This window comes from Lemur catta, chromosome 21, assembly GCF_020740605.2.
Source record: "Lemur catta isolate mLemCat1 chromosome 21, mLemCat1.pri, whole genome shotgun sequence".
Classification (NCBI taxonomy): domain Eukaryota; kingdom Metazoa; phylum Chordata; class Mammalia; order Primates; family Lemuridae; genus Lemur; species Lemur catta.
Window position 1 is genome coordinate 28,496,098 of NC_059148.1, and position 17,744 is coordinate 28,513,841.

The 17,744-nt window shown below is 65.5% G+C and overlaps 1 protein-coding gene across 15 annotated transcripts in view; it reads right to left on the reverse strand.

Moving 5' to 3' along the window:
• Window positions 1-17,744, reverse strand: part of NCOR2 (nuclear receptor corepressor 2) — a 187,252-nt gene that overhangs the window by 53,367 nt on the left and 116,141 nt on the right. For 14 of the 15 annotated variants that reach the window (XM_045535015.1, XM_045535014.1, XM_045535010.1 and 11 more), the window contains 3 exons: window positions 9,641-9,777; window positions 8,303-8,475; window positions 6,255-6,317 (listed from right to left, as the gene is read on the reverse strand). In XM_045535015.1, coding sequence (XP_045390971.1) covers window positions 6,255-6,317; window positions 8,303-8,475; window positions 9,641-9,777 — 373 coding nt within the window. The remainder of the gene's footprint in view (window positions 1-6,254; window positions 6,318-8,302; window positions 8,476-9,640; window positions 9,778-17,744) is intronic. The other variant, XM_045535005.1, reaches the window with a different exon arrangement.

Here is a 17,744-nt window from a genome sequence, read left to right on the forward strand (position 1 = left end):
ACACCTGTCGGGGCCACGTTCCCCCGCAGCAGCGCGAAGCGAAAGCCACCAGGCTGAGCACTCGGACGGCCCTCCCCACGCGCCCCCACGGCGTGCCCCGTGGGCACAGGCTCCCCACTCAGGCCCGGTCTTCCCACGTGCAAGGCAGAGGCCGTGTGGGCACCTATGTGTGTGCACACGCGTGTGGAGAACATACTTCGCCACGTGGTAACAGCCATCGGTACTACTGTGTCAACCGCCAGGTGTCTCCGTCCCCAGTCAGGTCCGACGCGGACGCCGATTTGTGGATCGTCCCCCAGGAGTGGAGATGGGCTGCAAGACGCCCGAGCTCACCCTCAAGGGCGTTGACCAGGGGGGACGGTACACTGGCTGCACCCCAGGACGTGCGGAGACCCTGACTGACCCCACCCCACTCCTAACGTCCAGCCGGGAGACCAGCAAGCCCTGGACCCGTGTCCCCCACAGCAGTCTCTCTGCAAACCCCGGGTGGAAACTGTCCCCGCTGATGCCAGCCCTGGGGCGCTGCACTGTCCCCGAACCTCAGCCTCCTCGTCACCCACCCTGGGGATGGCCCCTGCCCTCCCCCAACCTGTGTGCTAACCATTGGACCACACTGCCCCACCATGAGCTCTGCGGGCCATGCACCGCCCTCCAGGCCACACGCATGGGCCGCTCCCCTTCTGCAGCGCCCTCGGTGGGCACAGCACCAGACGCTGACAACAGACCGTGGTGGGGGAGGTCACACCCCTGCAGGCTCCGAGCTGGGGGCTTACACCCCCCCCCCACGTCTCAGACTCTTTATCCGCTAAAGCCAATTACCCGGCCTCTGCGGGGCGACCGGCCCCTCCCCCACTCCCCCGAGAGGCACGGCCACCAGGCGGAGCAGGCCCCGAGTTCCCAGGGGAGACTTCTGGGCTCACCGGGGGCCACCAGGGCCTGACCCCTGCAGCACCCTCCCCCTGTGGGCCACTCACCTCTGCCCTCTCCCCTCTGCCCTCTCCCCTGGCAGGCAGGCCCCCGGAGGCCGGCGGCCCAGAGGTGGGCCAGGGCCTATCCCTGGGCTGGGCTGATGTGACAATGGTGTGCCGGGGCCCTCCCATCCCCTCCACAGCAGGGTCTCTGCCCGCCAGCGAAGGGGGCTGGGGGCCCCCAGGAGCTGCGGGCACAGCCCTGAGCCTGTCTCACAGCTGGGTGGAGACTCCAAGCCAGGCCTGGCTGACCTTTCCCAGGGGAACTCGAGTCCCTCATCCCGGCCCAGGCCTGCCCCGCCCCTCCCTCCTGGCGTGGCACGGAGCTGAGGGCAGGCAGCCAGCTCCCGGGGCTGCCGGGTTCCTAGGGAGGCTGCCCCCTGCACGAGCCCAGGCCCCACGCTGCAGGAGCCCCGGGGCAGGCAGCCATGACCCCGTGCGCACGAGAAGGCAAGGCACCTGTCCCCCTGGGACCCTGTGGCCATTGTGGCCTCGGCCCCTCCCCCAGTCCTCCCCCTGGTCTTCGAATAAGAGCCAAACTGTCCCACAGCTGGCAAGGCCCCTCTCCCCCCCCCCCTTCCCTCTCTGGGTTTCAACAGCTTCTCACGGGACCACACTGTCCCTGCGACAGGGCCTTTGCACATGCTGTTTCCCCCGCTGGACGCCCTTCCTTCCTTCACTAGCAAGTCAAAAGTGCCAAGTTGCTGGACCGACTCACCCAATCCTCACACCAGCCCCATTCCTACTCGGCAACAAGAGAGCCTGGGTTCAAATCCCAGCTCCACCACTTCACAGCTGTGTGACCCTGAGCAGCTCACTAAACCTCTCTGGGCCTCGGTTTCCTCACTTGGATGAGGAAACTAATAACAGTGCCTGCCTCATAAGGTTGGCAGAGAGGCAGTGACTTCACGCACGTAAGGCATCGAGCAGTTCCCGGCACCCGGGACGTGCCCCACAGCGTTCGCTGCTGTGATCCGTTACCGTTTCAGGCTTTGGGTGTCAGCCCGGTGGCCCCTTCCCTCCAGGCAGCCCCCAGCACCGCGGAACCCCTCCAGCTGTCACTGCACCTGTGTCCGGTAGACCACGTGGCCACAACCCTGACCCCCAGGCACAGCGGTGCCGAGGTCCAGAGGTGCAGGGCCTGCCCCGGGTCAGGCCCCGAGAGAGGCAGAGCCGGGACCGACCCCAGGAAGGAAGGCTCCAGAGGCTGTGCGCCAAGCTGCAGGCCTGCCACTTCTGAGCGCCTACTGTATACCAACAACTGTACATCCTTGGCTTGTTCCACCCTTAAGGTGCCCCCGGGAGGTGGCATCCCAGCCTCACTTTAGGGACTGAGGGACGCTGAGGGTGGGCCAGGGGTGGGCCAGGCCCAGGTCCCAGGGCCAAGGCGCTGGCTGTGGCCACAGCAGTGACGGGGAGCTCAGTGCACCCGAGGCATCCCCGCCCCAAGCGCTTGTTTGCTCTCACCCAGACCCGTGGTGGTGGGCGTGCCGGGCTGGACGGTGCACCCCAAGCCTCTCATCCGACCCGCCTGGGACTGGACTCTCATTCTCAAAAGGGTCTTTGGCGACATGCTCCAGTGGAGCTGAGGTCACACTGGACCGCGGTGGGCACTTACGAGAAGAGGGACATTTGGACAGACACACAGGGAGGGGACGGGGAGGGGGCCGTGTGTGGACGGCAGCAAAGCCCGAGTGACGCGGCCGCAAGTCAAGGCGCGCCGAGGGCTGTCGGCAGCCACCGGGGCCGGACGGGTAGAGGAAGGAGCCTCCCCTCACACCCTGGGGCGAGCCCAGCCCTGCTGACACCTTGAACTTGGACTTCTGGCCTCGAGGACAGTGAGGGAATACATTTCTGTTGTTTTAAGCCACCAGTTTTCAGTCTTGTATCATGGCAGCCACAGGAAACTAACCCGGTGGGCACTCCTTTAATTCCCACTGTACAGATGGAGAAACTGAGGCACGGAGACATTGGCTGAGCTGCCTAAGGTCACAGAGCTAGAACCTCTAGAGGCCTCTGCAGCTCATCCTTCAAGGCCAGGCCACTAAAGGCTTCCCCAGGTGCCTCGGGCTGGCTCAGGGGTCGCAGAGCCCGGGGACACCTGGCAGCTCCCCTGCCCCGGCCCCCGCGCACCCCTGCCTCACTCAGGACCTGGGCTATGTCACTGCGAAATGACAGTGCAGGCCTTCCGCCTCAGGCACAGCTGGTCCTTGGTCCTCTTCCTAACTCTGGGTTTCTGAGGACTCGGCAGGGGGCTCTGGAACGTTCCTAGCTGCCTCAGCCCCACCCGCTACCAGCACCTGCCGCCCCGCCCCGCCCCCTCCCCCGCCTGGAAGGCACAGCCATAGCAGCCACCCTGGCGGTAACCATCCAGATTGCTGTAACTCACGGCAGATGAGCACGCTGGCGCACGGCATTATCACAGACGTCACCGCGCAGGGCTCCGCGGCACGGCCCCCACGGGACCTTCTCCCTGCTGTCTCCATGGGCAGGACCCGGGATGAGCTCACTGCCGTTGCTGAGGCCCCAACCCTGAGACCGTGGGGCACACTCCCGTCCCCGCCGGTGAGTCATCCCCCGCCGTCCTCCCAACCTCGGGATCTGCCCTTCTGGAAGCAAGACGGAGGGCAGCCAGCGACACCCGGCTCCCGGGCAACAGGGAGGGCGCCAAGGATGGAGCCACGGCGACACCACCAGACACACCAGGGGGACTGAGAGGCCACACGGCCACGGGCTGGCCGTCCCGGGATGTCCACGCAGGGTCCTCCCGCGGGTGGATCCCGGGGCAACCTCCTGGCTGAGGGTCCAGAGCTGAGGACACGTATGTGATCAACAGACTCATGCACTCTCACACAGATGTTCACAGTGGTGCTGCTGGCGACAGCCAAGCACCGAAACCACCCCATGTCCACGCACAGCCAGCCTGCACACGCAATGGGGTATTGCTCGGCCATATAAAGCCACGCGTGTGAACCTCACACACCACGGCCCATGAGAGAAGCCAGACCCGCACAGCCACGTGCTGCAGGATTCCATCCACGCGAAACGTCCCCACGGCACAGCCAGAGACAGAAAGCGCGTCGGGGGTGCTGGGGAGCGACTGCTAATGGGCACGGGATTTCCGTCTGGGGTGATAAAAGGTTCTGGAACGAGACAGCGGGGAGGGCTGCATGACACCGTGGATGTACCTAACGCCACCGAACCGTTCTCTTACATTTTACATTATGTATGTTATATCAAAGTTAAATCCAAGGGGAGGAAAAGAATGCACATGATTTCAATAAAGCCTCTTTTGTAGCCCACGGTGACATCCACACAGAGACTGCAAGGCGGGCACGAAAGAGAGCCACGGGCCACGGGCCCCGTGGGCTGGTGGCACCAGCACCCCATGCCCTGGGAGCTACAGACGGCCCGGCCCCGGGAGACCTCCTCACCGTGACCTGCCGTGGACACGGGTGGCTGAATGATGCCAGGGTCCCTCCAGGTCCTTCCTCCAGGCCCACCTCGGCTGGGGGCTTTGGAGGAGACAGAATCGTGTGGGTGGAGAGGCGGAGGGCCCAGGAAGGAGCCCCCAGGACGAGTGGCAGGGTCCCAGGACGAGAGGCAGGGTCCCAGGATGAGTGGCAGGGTCCCAGGAGGAGAGGCAGGGTCCCAGGACGAGAGGCAGGGTCCCAGGACGAGTGGCAGGGTCCCAGGAGGAGAGGCAGGGTCCCAGGACGAGTGGCAGGGTCCCAGGACGAGAGGCAGGGTCCCAGGACAAGTGGCAGGGTCCCAGTCGGAGAGGCAGGGTCCCAGGACGAGTGGCAGGGTCCCAGGACGAGAGGCAGGGTCCCAGGACAAGTGGCAGGGTCCCAGTCGGAGAGGCAGGGTCCCAGGACGAGTGGCAGGGTCCCAGGACGAGTGGCAGGGGTCACGGAGGGCCTTCCCAGGTCCGCAGCTGCTCTCAGGCAATTTCAGAAACCCAGCGCCCAACGCACGGGACCCTTAGCAAGCCCCGCAGCCAGGTGGATGGCAGGGGCAGGGGCAGGGGCAGGGGCAGGGGCAGGGGCAGGGGCAAAGCCCGGACAACCCCGCGGCCCGGGCTGTTCTCAGACACTCCCGGCCTGCTGTGCCTGGGTCCTTCGCTGTACAGGCCGTTGGTCCCATCTGAGAGTCACAACCTGGAGCTTTGTGCACATCAGAGACAGGGCCTGGGCCTGGCAGGGCCACGAGGGCCACAGCCGGGAGGCCTGGGCTTGCTCCCGGCCCCGTGCAGCAGCTCCGGGACGCAGGGCAGTCCCTGGCCTCTGCTCCTTGGTTCCCTGGTCATAAACAGGGAGGGGGATGAGGACAGGAATGTGGACGGGGACAGGCCCTCCCCTCTCAGGGTCAAGAGAAAAGAGAGGGAGCAGCGGCCGTGGGCCCGTGCGGGGTACGGGCGAGGAGCAGAGCGGTTCACCCCGACTTGGCCCCTCCTTGAGTCCTCACAGCCAACCTGGACGCACCCCCACTTCACAGACGGGCAAACTGAGGCCACCGAGCTGGAAGTGAAGGGCTCGGCTACCCGGGCTCCAGCAAGCAAGCCTGCGGCTCCCAGGGAGACGGGGGTCGATCGCACGCCGCCCACCATCACGGCACACAGCTGCCGCCGCCGCCCCAGCCCTGCCTCACCGGCCACATTTGAGAGGGGCGTGGGCTCAAGCGGTGCCGGACCCCAGCTGTACCCCTGCTGCACGACACAAGGGCACCTGGGAGCCGGAGTGCGCCGGCTCCCCGCAACGCCACCGTTCTATTCAGTCTTGGGACATGCCACGTGGGCCACCCCCACACCTGACCCGGACAGCCAGACGTGCCCGGCCACAGCACGCTCGAGCCTGGCATGGGGCCTTCAGGGCTCCACGTAAGGGCCAGACACCCGTATGAGGACCACACGCCCTGCAGGTCTCCCTGACCCTGTGACCCCAGCAGGGCGGCCACCAACAAGCTCTGACTGCCCCGAGGCATCCAGGCAGGCTGCCGCCACTCCGTCCACAGGGCCAAGCAGTGTGGGCCACCGGGGATCACCAGGAAGCCACCGACTGACCACGTGCACAGCACGAGCTGTGTCTAGCGTCACACAGAGACGAGCACGACAGTGCAGCTGCACAGACCCTTTCTAGAAAGCTCCGAGAAGTGACCAACGAGAACACCCTAGAATCAGAGCCCACCGCCGTGGACCTCACCCCAGGCCCTGGGGTCAACGTCCCCCCGGCCACTCGAGCTGCACCCGGGATGCAGACGAGGCGCTAATGCCGCCCAGGTCCTCACCTTTCTTGGCCGTTTCCATTTCTTCCTCGGTCCAGCGGGAGCTCTCGTTCATCTCCATGGAGGCTGGGAAGGAAGACACGCGGTTGCCGGCGGCGGCCGGGCGGGGAGGCCCTCGGCCCCCTGCACAGCCGGGCTCCTCTCCCGCCTCGGAGCCGGGGAGGGCGGGGATGGGACCCCGACGGGAGGCCACGTTCAGACGCTCCTTCCCAGCCGATCCTCCCCTGGGTGCCCGACTCTCGAGCCCCCGCCGGGCCGGGCACCCTGCTGAGCACATCCATGGGTGTCATTCGGGGCTGACCTCCATGTGACCCACAGGGACAGGGGACCCACAGTCAGCCCATTTCACAGATGGGGAAACTGAGGTGGTCGGGGGTCTCAACCAGGACAGCTGCCTCTGTGAGCACCTGGCTGGGAGGGTGCACCCCTCCCCGGGGACATGGTGACAGTGGGGGAGCAGGAGCTTCTCTGTGCCATGGGGGCCGCCCTGGGCACTGCGGATGTCCCAACGTCCCCTGGGGGGTAAAACCATCCCCGGCAGAAACCCCTGCTTGGGAGGGTAACGATTCCACCCCTGATCCGGTACGAGGAGGGGCTTCTTGTGTCATTCAGAAGGGACTCGGCCCTGCCTCGGGGATGGGTACAGGTGGCCACGTTGTTGGCATGGCAACTAGTTTTGAGTTTCTCCTCCGAGCCCCCTGGGCGTGAGCCCTGGGCCTTTCAGGTTGCCAAAGCCCCACGTTGGGGCCAGGCACAGGGACGTCAGCGTCACGGGCTCAGCGCCAGGCACGGGGCGAGTGCTCCACACAGGCTGGCTGAGGACGGCAGGACGGTCCCCACCCCCACAGGCAGCCCCCAGGTCCCTGCCACACAGCCTGGGCCGCTCCAGGATCTCCCCGACTCCCCCTTCCTGCCCACGGGACCCCCAGAGGAGGCAGTGACAGTCTGGGCAGGGGGCAAGCGGCCCCAGGGGAGGGCCCGGGGCTGTGTTTTCCACCCCGCAGCCCAGCCGCCTGCCTCGGCCTGGGGTCCGAGAGGACTAGCCCCACGGACCAGGCACCAGCACACTTCTGCAGAAAGCCCTTCCGCCCTGGGCCTCCCGGTACGCCGCCACCAAGGGGCAGCCGGCAAGCGCCTATGGAAGCAGCACAGGGTTTGTAGCCAGGAGAGCTGGGTTCGAATCCTGACTCTGATTTTAGCAATGCAACGTCCCTTCTCTAAGCCTCAGGTAGCCCATTTATGAAATGGGCCCAAACTACCTCTCTTGGGAAGAGCGGGCAGGTGCCTGTCCCGGACCCCGGGGGAAGGGGCATCTGAGATGAAGCATCATCTCCGCCAGCTCCACCCCGGGAAGCCCTGGGCACGGCCCAGGGCGGGTCCCGCAGGGGCGGCAGGGACGGCCCCAGAGGGCAGAAATAGGTGCAGACAACAGACACACACGGCTGCCCCCTGTGGCCGAACTTGGGAACTGCTACTCAATTCCTCTCTTCCCCTTTTGGGAGGCGAGCGGGCACAGAGCACCCGGGGATGAACGCCCCTCCGAGCAGAAGGGGAAACTGAGGCCCACAGGGGTGAAGGTGTGAGCTCAGATGCCCACAGGGCCGGAGTGGGGACAGTCAGAGCCTACATCTTCCTACGAAGGGGTGGAGGCTACTCGGCTCCCAACAGCTGCCGTCTCTGGGGAAGGCGGGCTGAGTGTGACCAGGTCTCGTGATGTAGACACTAGGAGATCCCAGAACGGGTCACCTGGACTCGTGCGTGACACGTCCCAGCTCTGAAATCACAGTGGCCGAAGCCACTGAGCTCTTCCCACACCCCACTGTTCTAGAATCTTCCCACGTGGAAAGTTACTAATGACCTTCCCCCCGTGGTTGGAGGTAGCCACCCCCTTCCCCCACTGTGCAGATGAGGCCACAGAGGCACAGAGAGGTTGAGGAACTCACTCGGGGTCACACAGCACACTCACTAGCTAACGCCAGGACGCGACCCCTCAGCCGCTGCCAGTTCTCCCAAAACCCACGCAGCGTCCGTGGTGCCCGGCCCCGGCTCACCCAGCTCGGCGCTCTGCTGGGGCGTGATGGCCTCCTCGCTGTTGGCCTCGTTGGCCATGGAGCGGGTGATGCGGCCTTTGCGCCGGCCCTGGCTGTTGGCGGTCTTGCGGCCTTTGGAGGCCACGGCCTCCTTCTCGTCGTTGTCCTCCCCCGAGGTGTCGTCCGTCTTCTCCCTGAAGGCCAGAGAGGGGCGACAGGACACACGCGTCTGAGCGCCGGAAGGGACCGCTCCTCCCGCTGGCTCTGCCCCGCGCCGGCCGCCCGCTACCGCGCGCTGACCACACGCCAGAAAGCGGGGTGAGCCGGGGCGGGGCTGGCAGGAGGCAACCGCAAGGGCCCTCCCGTCCCTGGATCCGGGGCGCAGCTGCCACCTGCACTGGCCTTTCACCGACACGAAGGGGCGTGCACGGGGCCATCACCCACTCCGTGCACCTGACCAGGTGGCTAACGGGCGGGGGGTTTCAGTCCCCGAATGGGAGGTGTGGGGGCTCTTCTGCAAGGCTCCCCCACGCACAGCCAGCGGGGTACGGCCATTTATACGCCAAGCAGAGAGCTGCTCCCCACCGTCCGTCTACGAGACTCTGAGGCAGCGCGGCGGGGCGCGGGCTGGTAGCAACCTACACGGCCGCTCTGTTCGCGGGAGGAGAGGGGCCCCATGCAAACACAGCCACTGTGCCCTGTGGAACACGCGGCAGCCCCGGCAGCGGCGGGGCGGGAGGCTGTGCGTGGAGCCGACCTGACTCCACGCAGGCAGGCGGATTTATCGCCCGCCCTCCCATTCATCGGCTGAAAGGCCCCTGCCGGAGCGTCTGGGCGATGGGGCAGGGGAGCCAGATGTTCTCTGAAGCCGCATTCCTGAGCCGTTACAGGTACCTGGCGCTCAGTCCCGCCGCCCCCTCCTCCCGCTGGCCCTGTGCCCGCGGCCCCGGCGGGCACGGGAGCTGTCAGGGCCCAAGGCGAGGCTGCGCCTCCGTCTGCGAGAACTCACGCTGACATCCCTAATTCTAAAGGTGAGCGCCGCCTGCGCACCTAGTCCTCCTGAGCTGCTCTGATCCCCCTCCCGGCGCCTCAGGAGACAGGGAGGGGGAGGAGGGGGAGGGGGAGGCCGAGTTCCAAAGTCATCGCCTGGATTTATTAGCTCGGGAGCGGAGCTCAGATGAGCTATCTGCCTCTGCGTCTCAGAGGATTAGAGAGGGAGGGCGGGCGGGCAGGGAGGGGAGAGGAAGGAGGGAGGGGGACGGAGGGCTTCCGGGAGGGGCCGTGGGGACAGCCAGCCAATTCCCCGTCCTCAACCCCCTGCCCAGGTCCCCCAGGCCTCGCACGGGGCCAGGGCCTTACTTGCTCAGCTCCTCCTTGTCGTTCTCCAGCTCCGGCTTCTCCTCCTCCTTCTCCCCCTCCTTCTCCTTCTCATCTTTCTCCTCCTGGCTGCTCCGGGGCATCTGCTGCTGCTGCTGCTGCTGCTGCTGTTGCTGCTGCTGTCGGAGGGCAGGGAAGGGGGAGAGAACACAGTGAGGCAGGTGGATCTGAGCACCTGGGCTGGCGGGCGCGGGGGGGGAGGGGGAAAGCACGGAGTCAGCCCAAGGGGAGGCCGCAGACAAAGGGGAGACCAGGGCCAGCTGGCAGGAGCTGGGGACAGGGGACAGGCCGCAGCCCGGGGTCCTGTGGCCCACAGGGCCTGGGGGGAGGCGTAGGAAGCACTGGCGTCTGATGCCCTGGGTTTGATTCCTGCCTCCCCCACTTAGCAGCTGTGTGACCTTGGATGAGGGTCTTAACGTCTCTGTGCTCTGATTTCTTCCCTTTTAAAACAGGGGTACTCAGCATACTTGTGCCTCAGCCAGGGGCTGGGGGGCTGCAGCAAGAGAATCCTTGTGCAGCACCCGGCACGGGTGTTTGACAGGGGCAGAAGCCATGCGGGCTGGAGTGAGGGGCTCTGGTCGGCCCCAGGCAGGGGCGGGTCTGCATCCAGGAATCTGGGGACACAGCGCTGATGCCCCAGCCCTGCCCTGCCCCTGACAAAGCTCAGGCCACCTCTCTGAGCCTCAGTCTCCAGTCCCCGCAGCCGCCAGGACGGCCCCAGGCCCGTCTGAGGAGACTGAGCCCAGGTTCCAGGGCAGGTCAGGGGGCTCAGGGCCAGGCCCGCCTGCTCACTCGGGCCTGTCATAGTGCTTGCCCCAGTCACTCTGGCCTCGCGTCCCGCCAAGACAGAGGAGGCAGCGGAGCGGCCAGCTCCTCCCAGCACCGCCTCCGACTTCCCTTCGGTGCCGCCCGGCTTCTCTGACCAGGCGCGCACTGATTTTCTTGGCCGCCCGAGGTCCTCCCCGCAAGCAGCTGCCAAACCAGACCGTCTTTCCATCCCGCCGAGCCAAGCGAAATAAAAATAAACCCCAAAGCCTTTCTACGCGTACGAGGGCACAGTCACAGCACTTTCCAAACCGAGAGGGACAAACTCCAGGCAGACGGAAAAGGAAGGGGCCGGGGGCGTGAGAGCCCCTTCCTCCCTGCCAGGGCCTGACGCCCGCCCAGCACACAGGGCCCTCTCGGCCCTCCTCGGAGCCCGAGCCCGTGGCCCACGACGGGCACCCTGCAGACGCCAGGTCACAGAGCCAGGGTCTGAGCACTGCAGGTGGCTGAGGCTCATCCAGGCTGCTGCTGGCTGCACTCTGGGCCCCCTGGCTGGGATCCGCTCTCCCTTCCCCAGGAATCCGCCCCCTGCCCCCTAAGAGGGCGGGGCAAGGGGCCGGGCCGCCTGACCTGGAACAGCTGCCCCCCACCCCCATGTCACTGCCGAGTCCCAACAGGTGGCCCCGAGTCCTCAGACCAGCCTGTGCTCCCTCTCCTAACCACGGACCAGCCTGTGCTCCCTCTCCCCTAACTGCCAACCCTCAGACACTGAGACTCGACCTCTACACAGCCCAGAGTGGGGGCACCTCTCGCACCCCCAGGAGAGGCCTCCCTGGGAGCTGGCCCAGCAGGCGGGAGCTGGGGCAGAGGGTTTCCAGTTTGTTCCAACAGTGTCCCCTCTCCACACGTGCCTGACGTGGACAGTGGCAGTGAGCGGGAGCTGGGGACCGGGGACCAGGGTGGCAGGGAGAAGACGGCGTGGCTGTCCGGGGAGGGAGTCCTGCCCAGTGGGCTGCCCCACACGGACTGTCTCCGCCTGCGGATCAGACTTCGCTGGCTTTGGGACGGCTGGGATCCGACGCCAGGGCCGGGGAGCTCGGCGTCCCCGTCTGGGCTGCAGCACCCCCCTCTCAAGGAGAGCAGCGGCCACATGGGCCACCCTCCCAGAGCACCGATCCACCGGCCCCTGGACCCAGGCCAGTGGGGGCTCCGCGAGCCCTAGGGCCTCGCCCCCCGCCCGTCAGTAACCAGCATCCCCGCACGGCCAGTGGGTGCAGCTCCACCCCGCGGAGAGTGGCCGGCGGAGAGGCGCGTCCACGCCGGGCCTGAGCTCAGAGTCTTCCCTGCCACGTGGCTCCTCCAAGTCCTCAGAAGGGCCCCGCCAGGGAGGGCGCGGCGTGGAGAGGCTCACGGGTGCCCGAGGCCCACGTTTCCCGAGCGCTCACTCGCCGGCTCCGTGCTGTGCGTCTGACGCTGGCAGGTTCCCAACCTCCCTCAGGAAGCCGCGAGGAGGATGATGAAGATGAAACCAGCATCATCCTCCAGGGACGCGCGTGGGGACCGCCCCACCCTGGGCACCATGCCCATCCTGCCGAGTGCCCTTAACTGACCCGAGATGGGAGGGCCGTGGTCGCCGCTCGCGCTCTGCAGAGGAAGAAACTGAGGCTGGGGGTGCGAAGCCTCAAGGTCTTAGAGCAGGAGGGGGACACCTGGGGTGCGGGGCCACGGTCCTGCCGTCCCCAAAGCCCTGGCTGAGAGGCTTACCCCACCCTCTGGCTGGGATCCGGGGTTCGGGACCCCCACCCCTTTCTGCCGATCCCACCTGTCCCCAACTCAAGACTCCCCAGACCCTGCCGGGCCTGCCCACGACCCCCTGCCCCTGCACAGGGGACGTCACCCCGTGGCGTTTGTCACGGTGCTGGCTCACGGCCTCCTCTGCAGGAGAGGAAGCTGAGGCACAGAGAGGGTGGCGGTGACACCGTGCACCACCGGGCCAGGATTCGGAGCCAGCACATTAACTGCCGTGTGAGTTGTATTTAACTCACGCTACCTCTGACCCCGGGGCCTGGCGAAGCACATGTAACTCACGTGTCTCTACCTGGGGAGCCGCATGAACTACTTTTCAAGGTGCCTGTAACTCACACACACAAAACAATAAAAAAATAATTTTTCGCTAAATTAGAAAGGATTCTTTTGTTTCTACAGTTTCTATTCTGTTTTCATAATAAAACACCGTGGCCCGAGAAAAACATTTATTTTTTCCTAGTGTGGCAGTCAATGTGTGAGGGTCTGAGTTCTACCCGACCGAAGTTATGCCTGGCCCCTGCCGGGACCCCCACCTCCGTCCCCCAGCCCTTGGCTGGCCAGCACCTCAGGTCACAGTCCCCCACCCGAGGTCAGCAGTCCCAATTGGCACTAGAACCTGGTCGTGGTTTCCGTGCGATCCTGGCGCCAGGCCCTGCCCCCTCCTCTTCCTCCCTGACACCAAAGTCAGGGGCAGGGGGTTCCCACCTGTCCTCACCCTCCAGGCACACGACCTCTGGGGCCGCCCTGGAGCCGTGGGCGGGTTCCTGGCTTCCTGCAGCCTGAAACCCATGCCCGTGGGACAGGCGTCCCGTGCCCTACCCCGAGCCACGCCAGCGGAGGATGAGCAGGAGAAATCCCAGGGCAGCCCTGGCCTTAAAACACGCTTTCCAGTGGGAGAGACCCCAGCGGCCCCGATGAGGAACATCTGCCCGGGCTCGAGCTGGTGACACAGGAGCCCGTGGGCTGACGCAGGGCTGCTCCTACTCCCTCCTGGGAGACTTACGCAGGGGGAGGGAGGCCCCGAATCATGACTCCCCGGGAGGCGCTGAGTCAACCCGTTCGGCCGGCTCTGCCCTCTGCAGTGTCTGTGTTTTAGGACGGCAACCCGGTGACTGCCAACTCGACGCAGGATTGGCACCGATGGGCCGAGGCACCGGCTCTGGGCCCAGCCACGGAGCTGCAGGACAGCCCCTGCCGGTTTCGCGGTTCTCAAGGTCCAACGGGGGCGGCTGACACTCAGACGGCCCGGGGGCTGCGCACGGTCGCGACACGCAGCCACGCCCACCCCCACGCCAGTGACGTCAGCACCCCCGGGATGACACCCAGGTGTCCGGCACCTTCAATTCCAGGTTATTCCAACGGCTGCCACGTCGGAGAACCAGCGCTTTACCAGGGACCGGCCAACTGTTTCCGCGAGGGCCAGAGGAGAAAATTTTCGGCTTTGCGGCCACGTGGTCTCTGCTGCAACTGCTCGACTCTGCCACCGTAGGGTGACAGCAGCCACTGCATACACAGACGTGGCCGCGTGCCAATAAAACTTTATGAGAGCAGGGGCTGGGCAGGACGTGTTCTGTGGGTCCCTCAGCTTCTGCGCCCTGCTCCAGGGCAGCGCCCCTCAAGCCCAAGTGCACACAGTCCCTGGTGATCTCGGTCAATCTCCCGGTCGGAGGGGCTGGGGTGGGGCCTGGGACACGCACTTCCAGCCGGCTCCCGGGGAGGCTGCTGCCTCCAGTTCTCGGACCACGCTGGGGCCTTCGGGGTCCTCGTCTCACAAACACACACGGGACCCTCGACACTGGCGGCAGATGACGCCTGTGGGAACCCTTCCCTCCACTGGGGGACCTGCAAGAACCGGAGGCCGAACTCCAGCACCTCCAGCGATCCCGGCTCAGGGCAGAGGGCCACCTCGGCCATCACTCACGTCATCGGCCAGGCCGACAATGGGCTTGGCGCCCAGTGCTGGGTTGGGAACGTCCCCCCAAACCACAGCACAACTCTGCAGAGAACCCGACCAGACCCATGGTTAGCCAGAGCCGTGGGTTCAGGCCCCCGAGGACCCCCTGCTTCTGGAACTGTATGTGCCGGACCAGCGACCCGGAACTCTGAGCCTGTGCCGAGGCCCCAGGCCAGGCGCTGTGCAGAAAACTCTTAATAAAAACAATGAACGTTTACTGACCACAACAAACATGTAATGAGCCCTCCACTTCTCATTTCATACCCGTTAGTTACTTGAATCCTCCCAACAACACTGGTCTCGTCCCTGTTTCACAGATGAGAATTCAAAGACACAGAGAGGTTAAGCAACTCACCCAAGGTCACACAGCATTTCATAGACTGCTGGCCCGGGGAGAGTAGTCTTTTCTCTACGCCCATTTAAGCCAAACGGCACCACTCACTTGTTCATTCCTTCCACAAACATGTTCTGAGCCCCCAAGGGGAACACTAGGCCACAGAAATATGTGGTCCCCAACTGTATGGAGCTTGCACGTAAGTTGACAAAGACGGGAATTAGGAAAGGACCGATGGAGGCTCTAGGGATAAGAAAACTTTCAAAAGGCACAAACACATCGCAGATGTGGCAGCCTGTCATCCTGACCCGTGGGGACGAGGAAGAGGCAGGACAGGAGGCCTCTGAGCTGAGTCTCCAAAGGCACGTGGCCTCGAAGGACAAGGTGGGGGCCCCGGGGAAGGGGGAGCCGGGGGTGACCGGGTCCACCCACGTCGGAGGACAACTCAACAGGAGGCTGAGGAGGAATGAGGGTGGATTCCTCCGGCGAGATGGCAGCGCCACCCGCCCAGGTGGGAGCTCACAGGACTTAGTCCTCAGACACAAAGTGCTTAAAAACACACCAGGAGAACGTTCCGAAACCCGGCAACGCCGACGGCGGCCGGCTCATTCATTCACTCCACACGCACTTTCCAGCGAGCCCCGAGAGGTGCCTGCCCGCGACACCCTCTGCCTCTCAGCAGTGGGGGGAGGGGATCCCAGGAGAAGTGGAGTCAGAGGTCAGAGTTTCCTGCCACTGGCCAGGCCCTCCCTGACACCTGGGCTCTGCCCCTCCGCCCCTGCCCACCTGTCCCTCCTGGGGAAACACAGGGGAGCATTTACAAGACGTACAGGGCAGTGCCGGCGTCAGCTCGTACCAGCTCCTGCGAGTTCACGGATGTCTCCAGTATTTTGAAGGCCGCCGTGAACCGAGGCCCTTACTAAAAACTGACACACGCAACCTTACGATTGAAAACAACGGTTGTCGGAAGTCCAAGCGCAGCCCTTCCCACGTCTCTGACCACGCATGGATGTCACCTATGCCCTCGGGGTCATTTCTGCCGGCTGTGCCCGCGGGTGGAGACAGGACGCTGTGGTGTGCTGTGGGCATCCCTTCCCACCCCGCGCCAGCAACGCCGCCTCGGTACCCAGAATCGGACACAGTGGCGGCGTTACTTACACAGGGCCTTTGCACATGCCACAGCCGCAGCCTGGGACGCTCTCCCCCAACTCTGCCTGGCCGGTCCCTTCTTGTCACTCGGGTCTGAGCCCGGAGGACACCCCCTCAGAGAGCTGCCTGCCGAGTCTGGCCTGTGTCTGGGCCCCGACGCCCTCGAGCTGCCGCGTTGACTATATGTGCAAGGTCCGGCTCCCACGTGGGCGTGTCAGCTCCAGCTAGGGAATCACCTGAAATGACGTCACTACACGACAGACTCAAACCCCACCCCGGCCACACCCCCCGGGGCAATCTGCTGCCTGAGAGCCCAGGGCCCTCCCGCCATGGCCACCACGCGACGCTGCTGTCCTGGTGACCATTTCCTGACTCCGGCAGCCTGGCTTGAGGTGGCCCCACGCTTGCCCCGCTGCCTGGCGGGGGCTCACACCTTCCACCTCCTCCCACCTCCCTTATGGGGTCTGCCTCGGACGGGGCCAGCAGGGGGCCAGGTCCCCCCTGCACTGCACCCTGCCGGCCCGAGAACAGGCCACACTGGTCTCCTTCCACACCTGCAGCCCGGCATGTTCCATCCTGGGCTCCAGCCTCCCCTGCCCCCCCAGGGGCCCTCTACCTGCCACCGTCCCTGAGAACAGCACCCCCCCGACTTCAGGCCTGGGGGAGCCCACAATTGGCCTCTCCCGACTTAGCACAAAGCTGGGCAGGGAACCAGGAGCTGAAGTTGCATCCAGTCCTGCGGGGACCAGCCTGCCCTCAGCACAGCGGGACCCGGCAGCCCCTGCAGGCCTGGCTGCCCGGGAAAGCCACCACCACCCCAGGCCCAAGGACCCCACCCCCGGCCCAGCCCTGGAGGCCCAGCCCAGGGCGGGCAGTGGTCTGAGATGAGATGCAGCCTGGGGACATTTGGTCTGGCCCTTCGCGGGTCCTGCCACCAGTGACTTCGTCACCAGGGGAAGCAGCCAGGCCCAGACAGTGGCTCCACCGCATGGCGGCTGCTCCTCCCTGGGGACTAAGCCTGGCTGCTCCTGTCCTGAAACGGCTGTCCTGGTCACCCTGCTCCCCATGCCGCTGCCTGGGGCGCAAGGGACACTTGAGTGCCACAGCAAGAGGAACAAGGTCACCCGTCCCTTGGCAGGAACTGGGAGGGGAGAAAAGACGGAGCAGGCAGGGCTCACGGGGGGGGCAGAGAGGAGAGCAGGAGGGGGAGAGACAGAGGCCTGGAGAGACGGGGAGAAAGAGAGACAGACACGGAACGTGGACACAGAGACAGAGAGACAGATACGAGCCACCCTCAGACAGACAGACACACATACAGACAAACGGGGAAACGGGTGGGGGGCACGACTGACCTAGACACACACGGAGACCTGGGGCCGAGGGCCTGGTCAGAGCAGAGCCCGACGGGGCAGAGGTGGGGGCGGGACACCAGGGCGCACAGAGACAGAGCAGCTGGGAACAGTGACACAGCACGGGCCAGACAGCGGCAGGCGGCCTCTGCCTCCCTGGGCTTCCTTCCTTGGGCCCGGCAGTCGGGAGGGGCAGGCCAGGACGCCTGGAGCCCACGACAGACCTTTCCTGTCCCCACATCCCGTCCACCAGGAGACCCCAACCTGCCCTGGCACCCCCGTGTGGCCCTGGGACACGGGACTCACCCTTGGGGACACAGACTCTCGGCCACAGGTCACCCCCATCACCGTGGGAAGGCCCTGGTGGCTGCCCCAGGGCCACCGCAGCCTCAGGCCGGGCCCTGCTGGCCTGACACCCTCAGCCGCTGACGACTGGCATAGTCAGGCGTCCCCTGACCACTGCATCGCTGGGCTCCGGCTTTGCCATTAACCCGGATAACGCAGCTCTTCCGTCTATGAATCATGATCTAGAAACCACCGTGCCGTCAGCCGAGGCTCGGGCGGCCCCCACCACGGCCCGTGACTCACCTCAGGGCAGGCGGTGGGGGGCGGGGGGCCGGGAGGGAATGCTCGGGCCGCAGCCCAGCCTGCGCGCTCACAAGCCACCCGCAGCTGGACCTGGGGGGCCAGTTCCAGAAGGTGGGGGCTCAGCCCTCTCCCGCCAGAGCT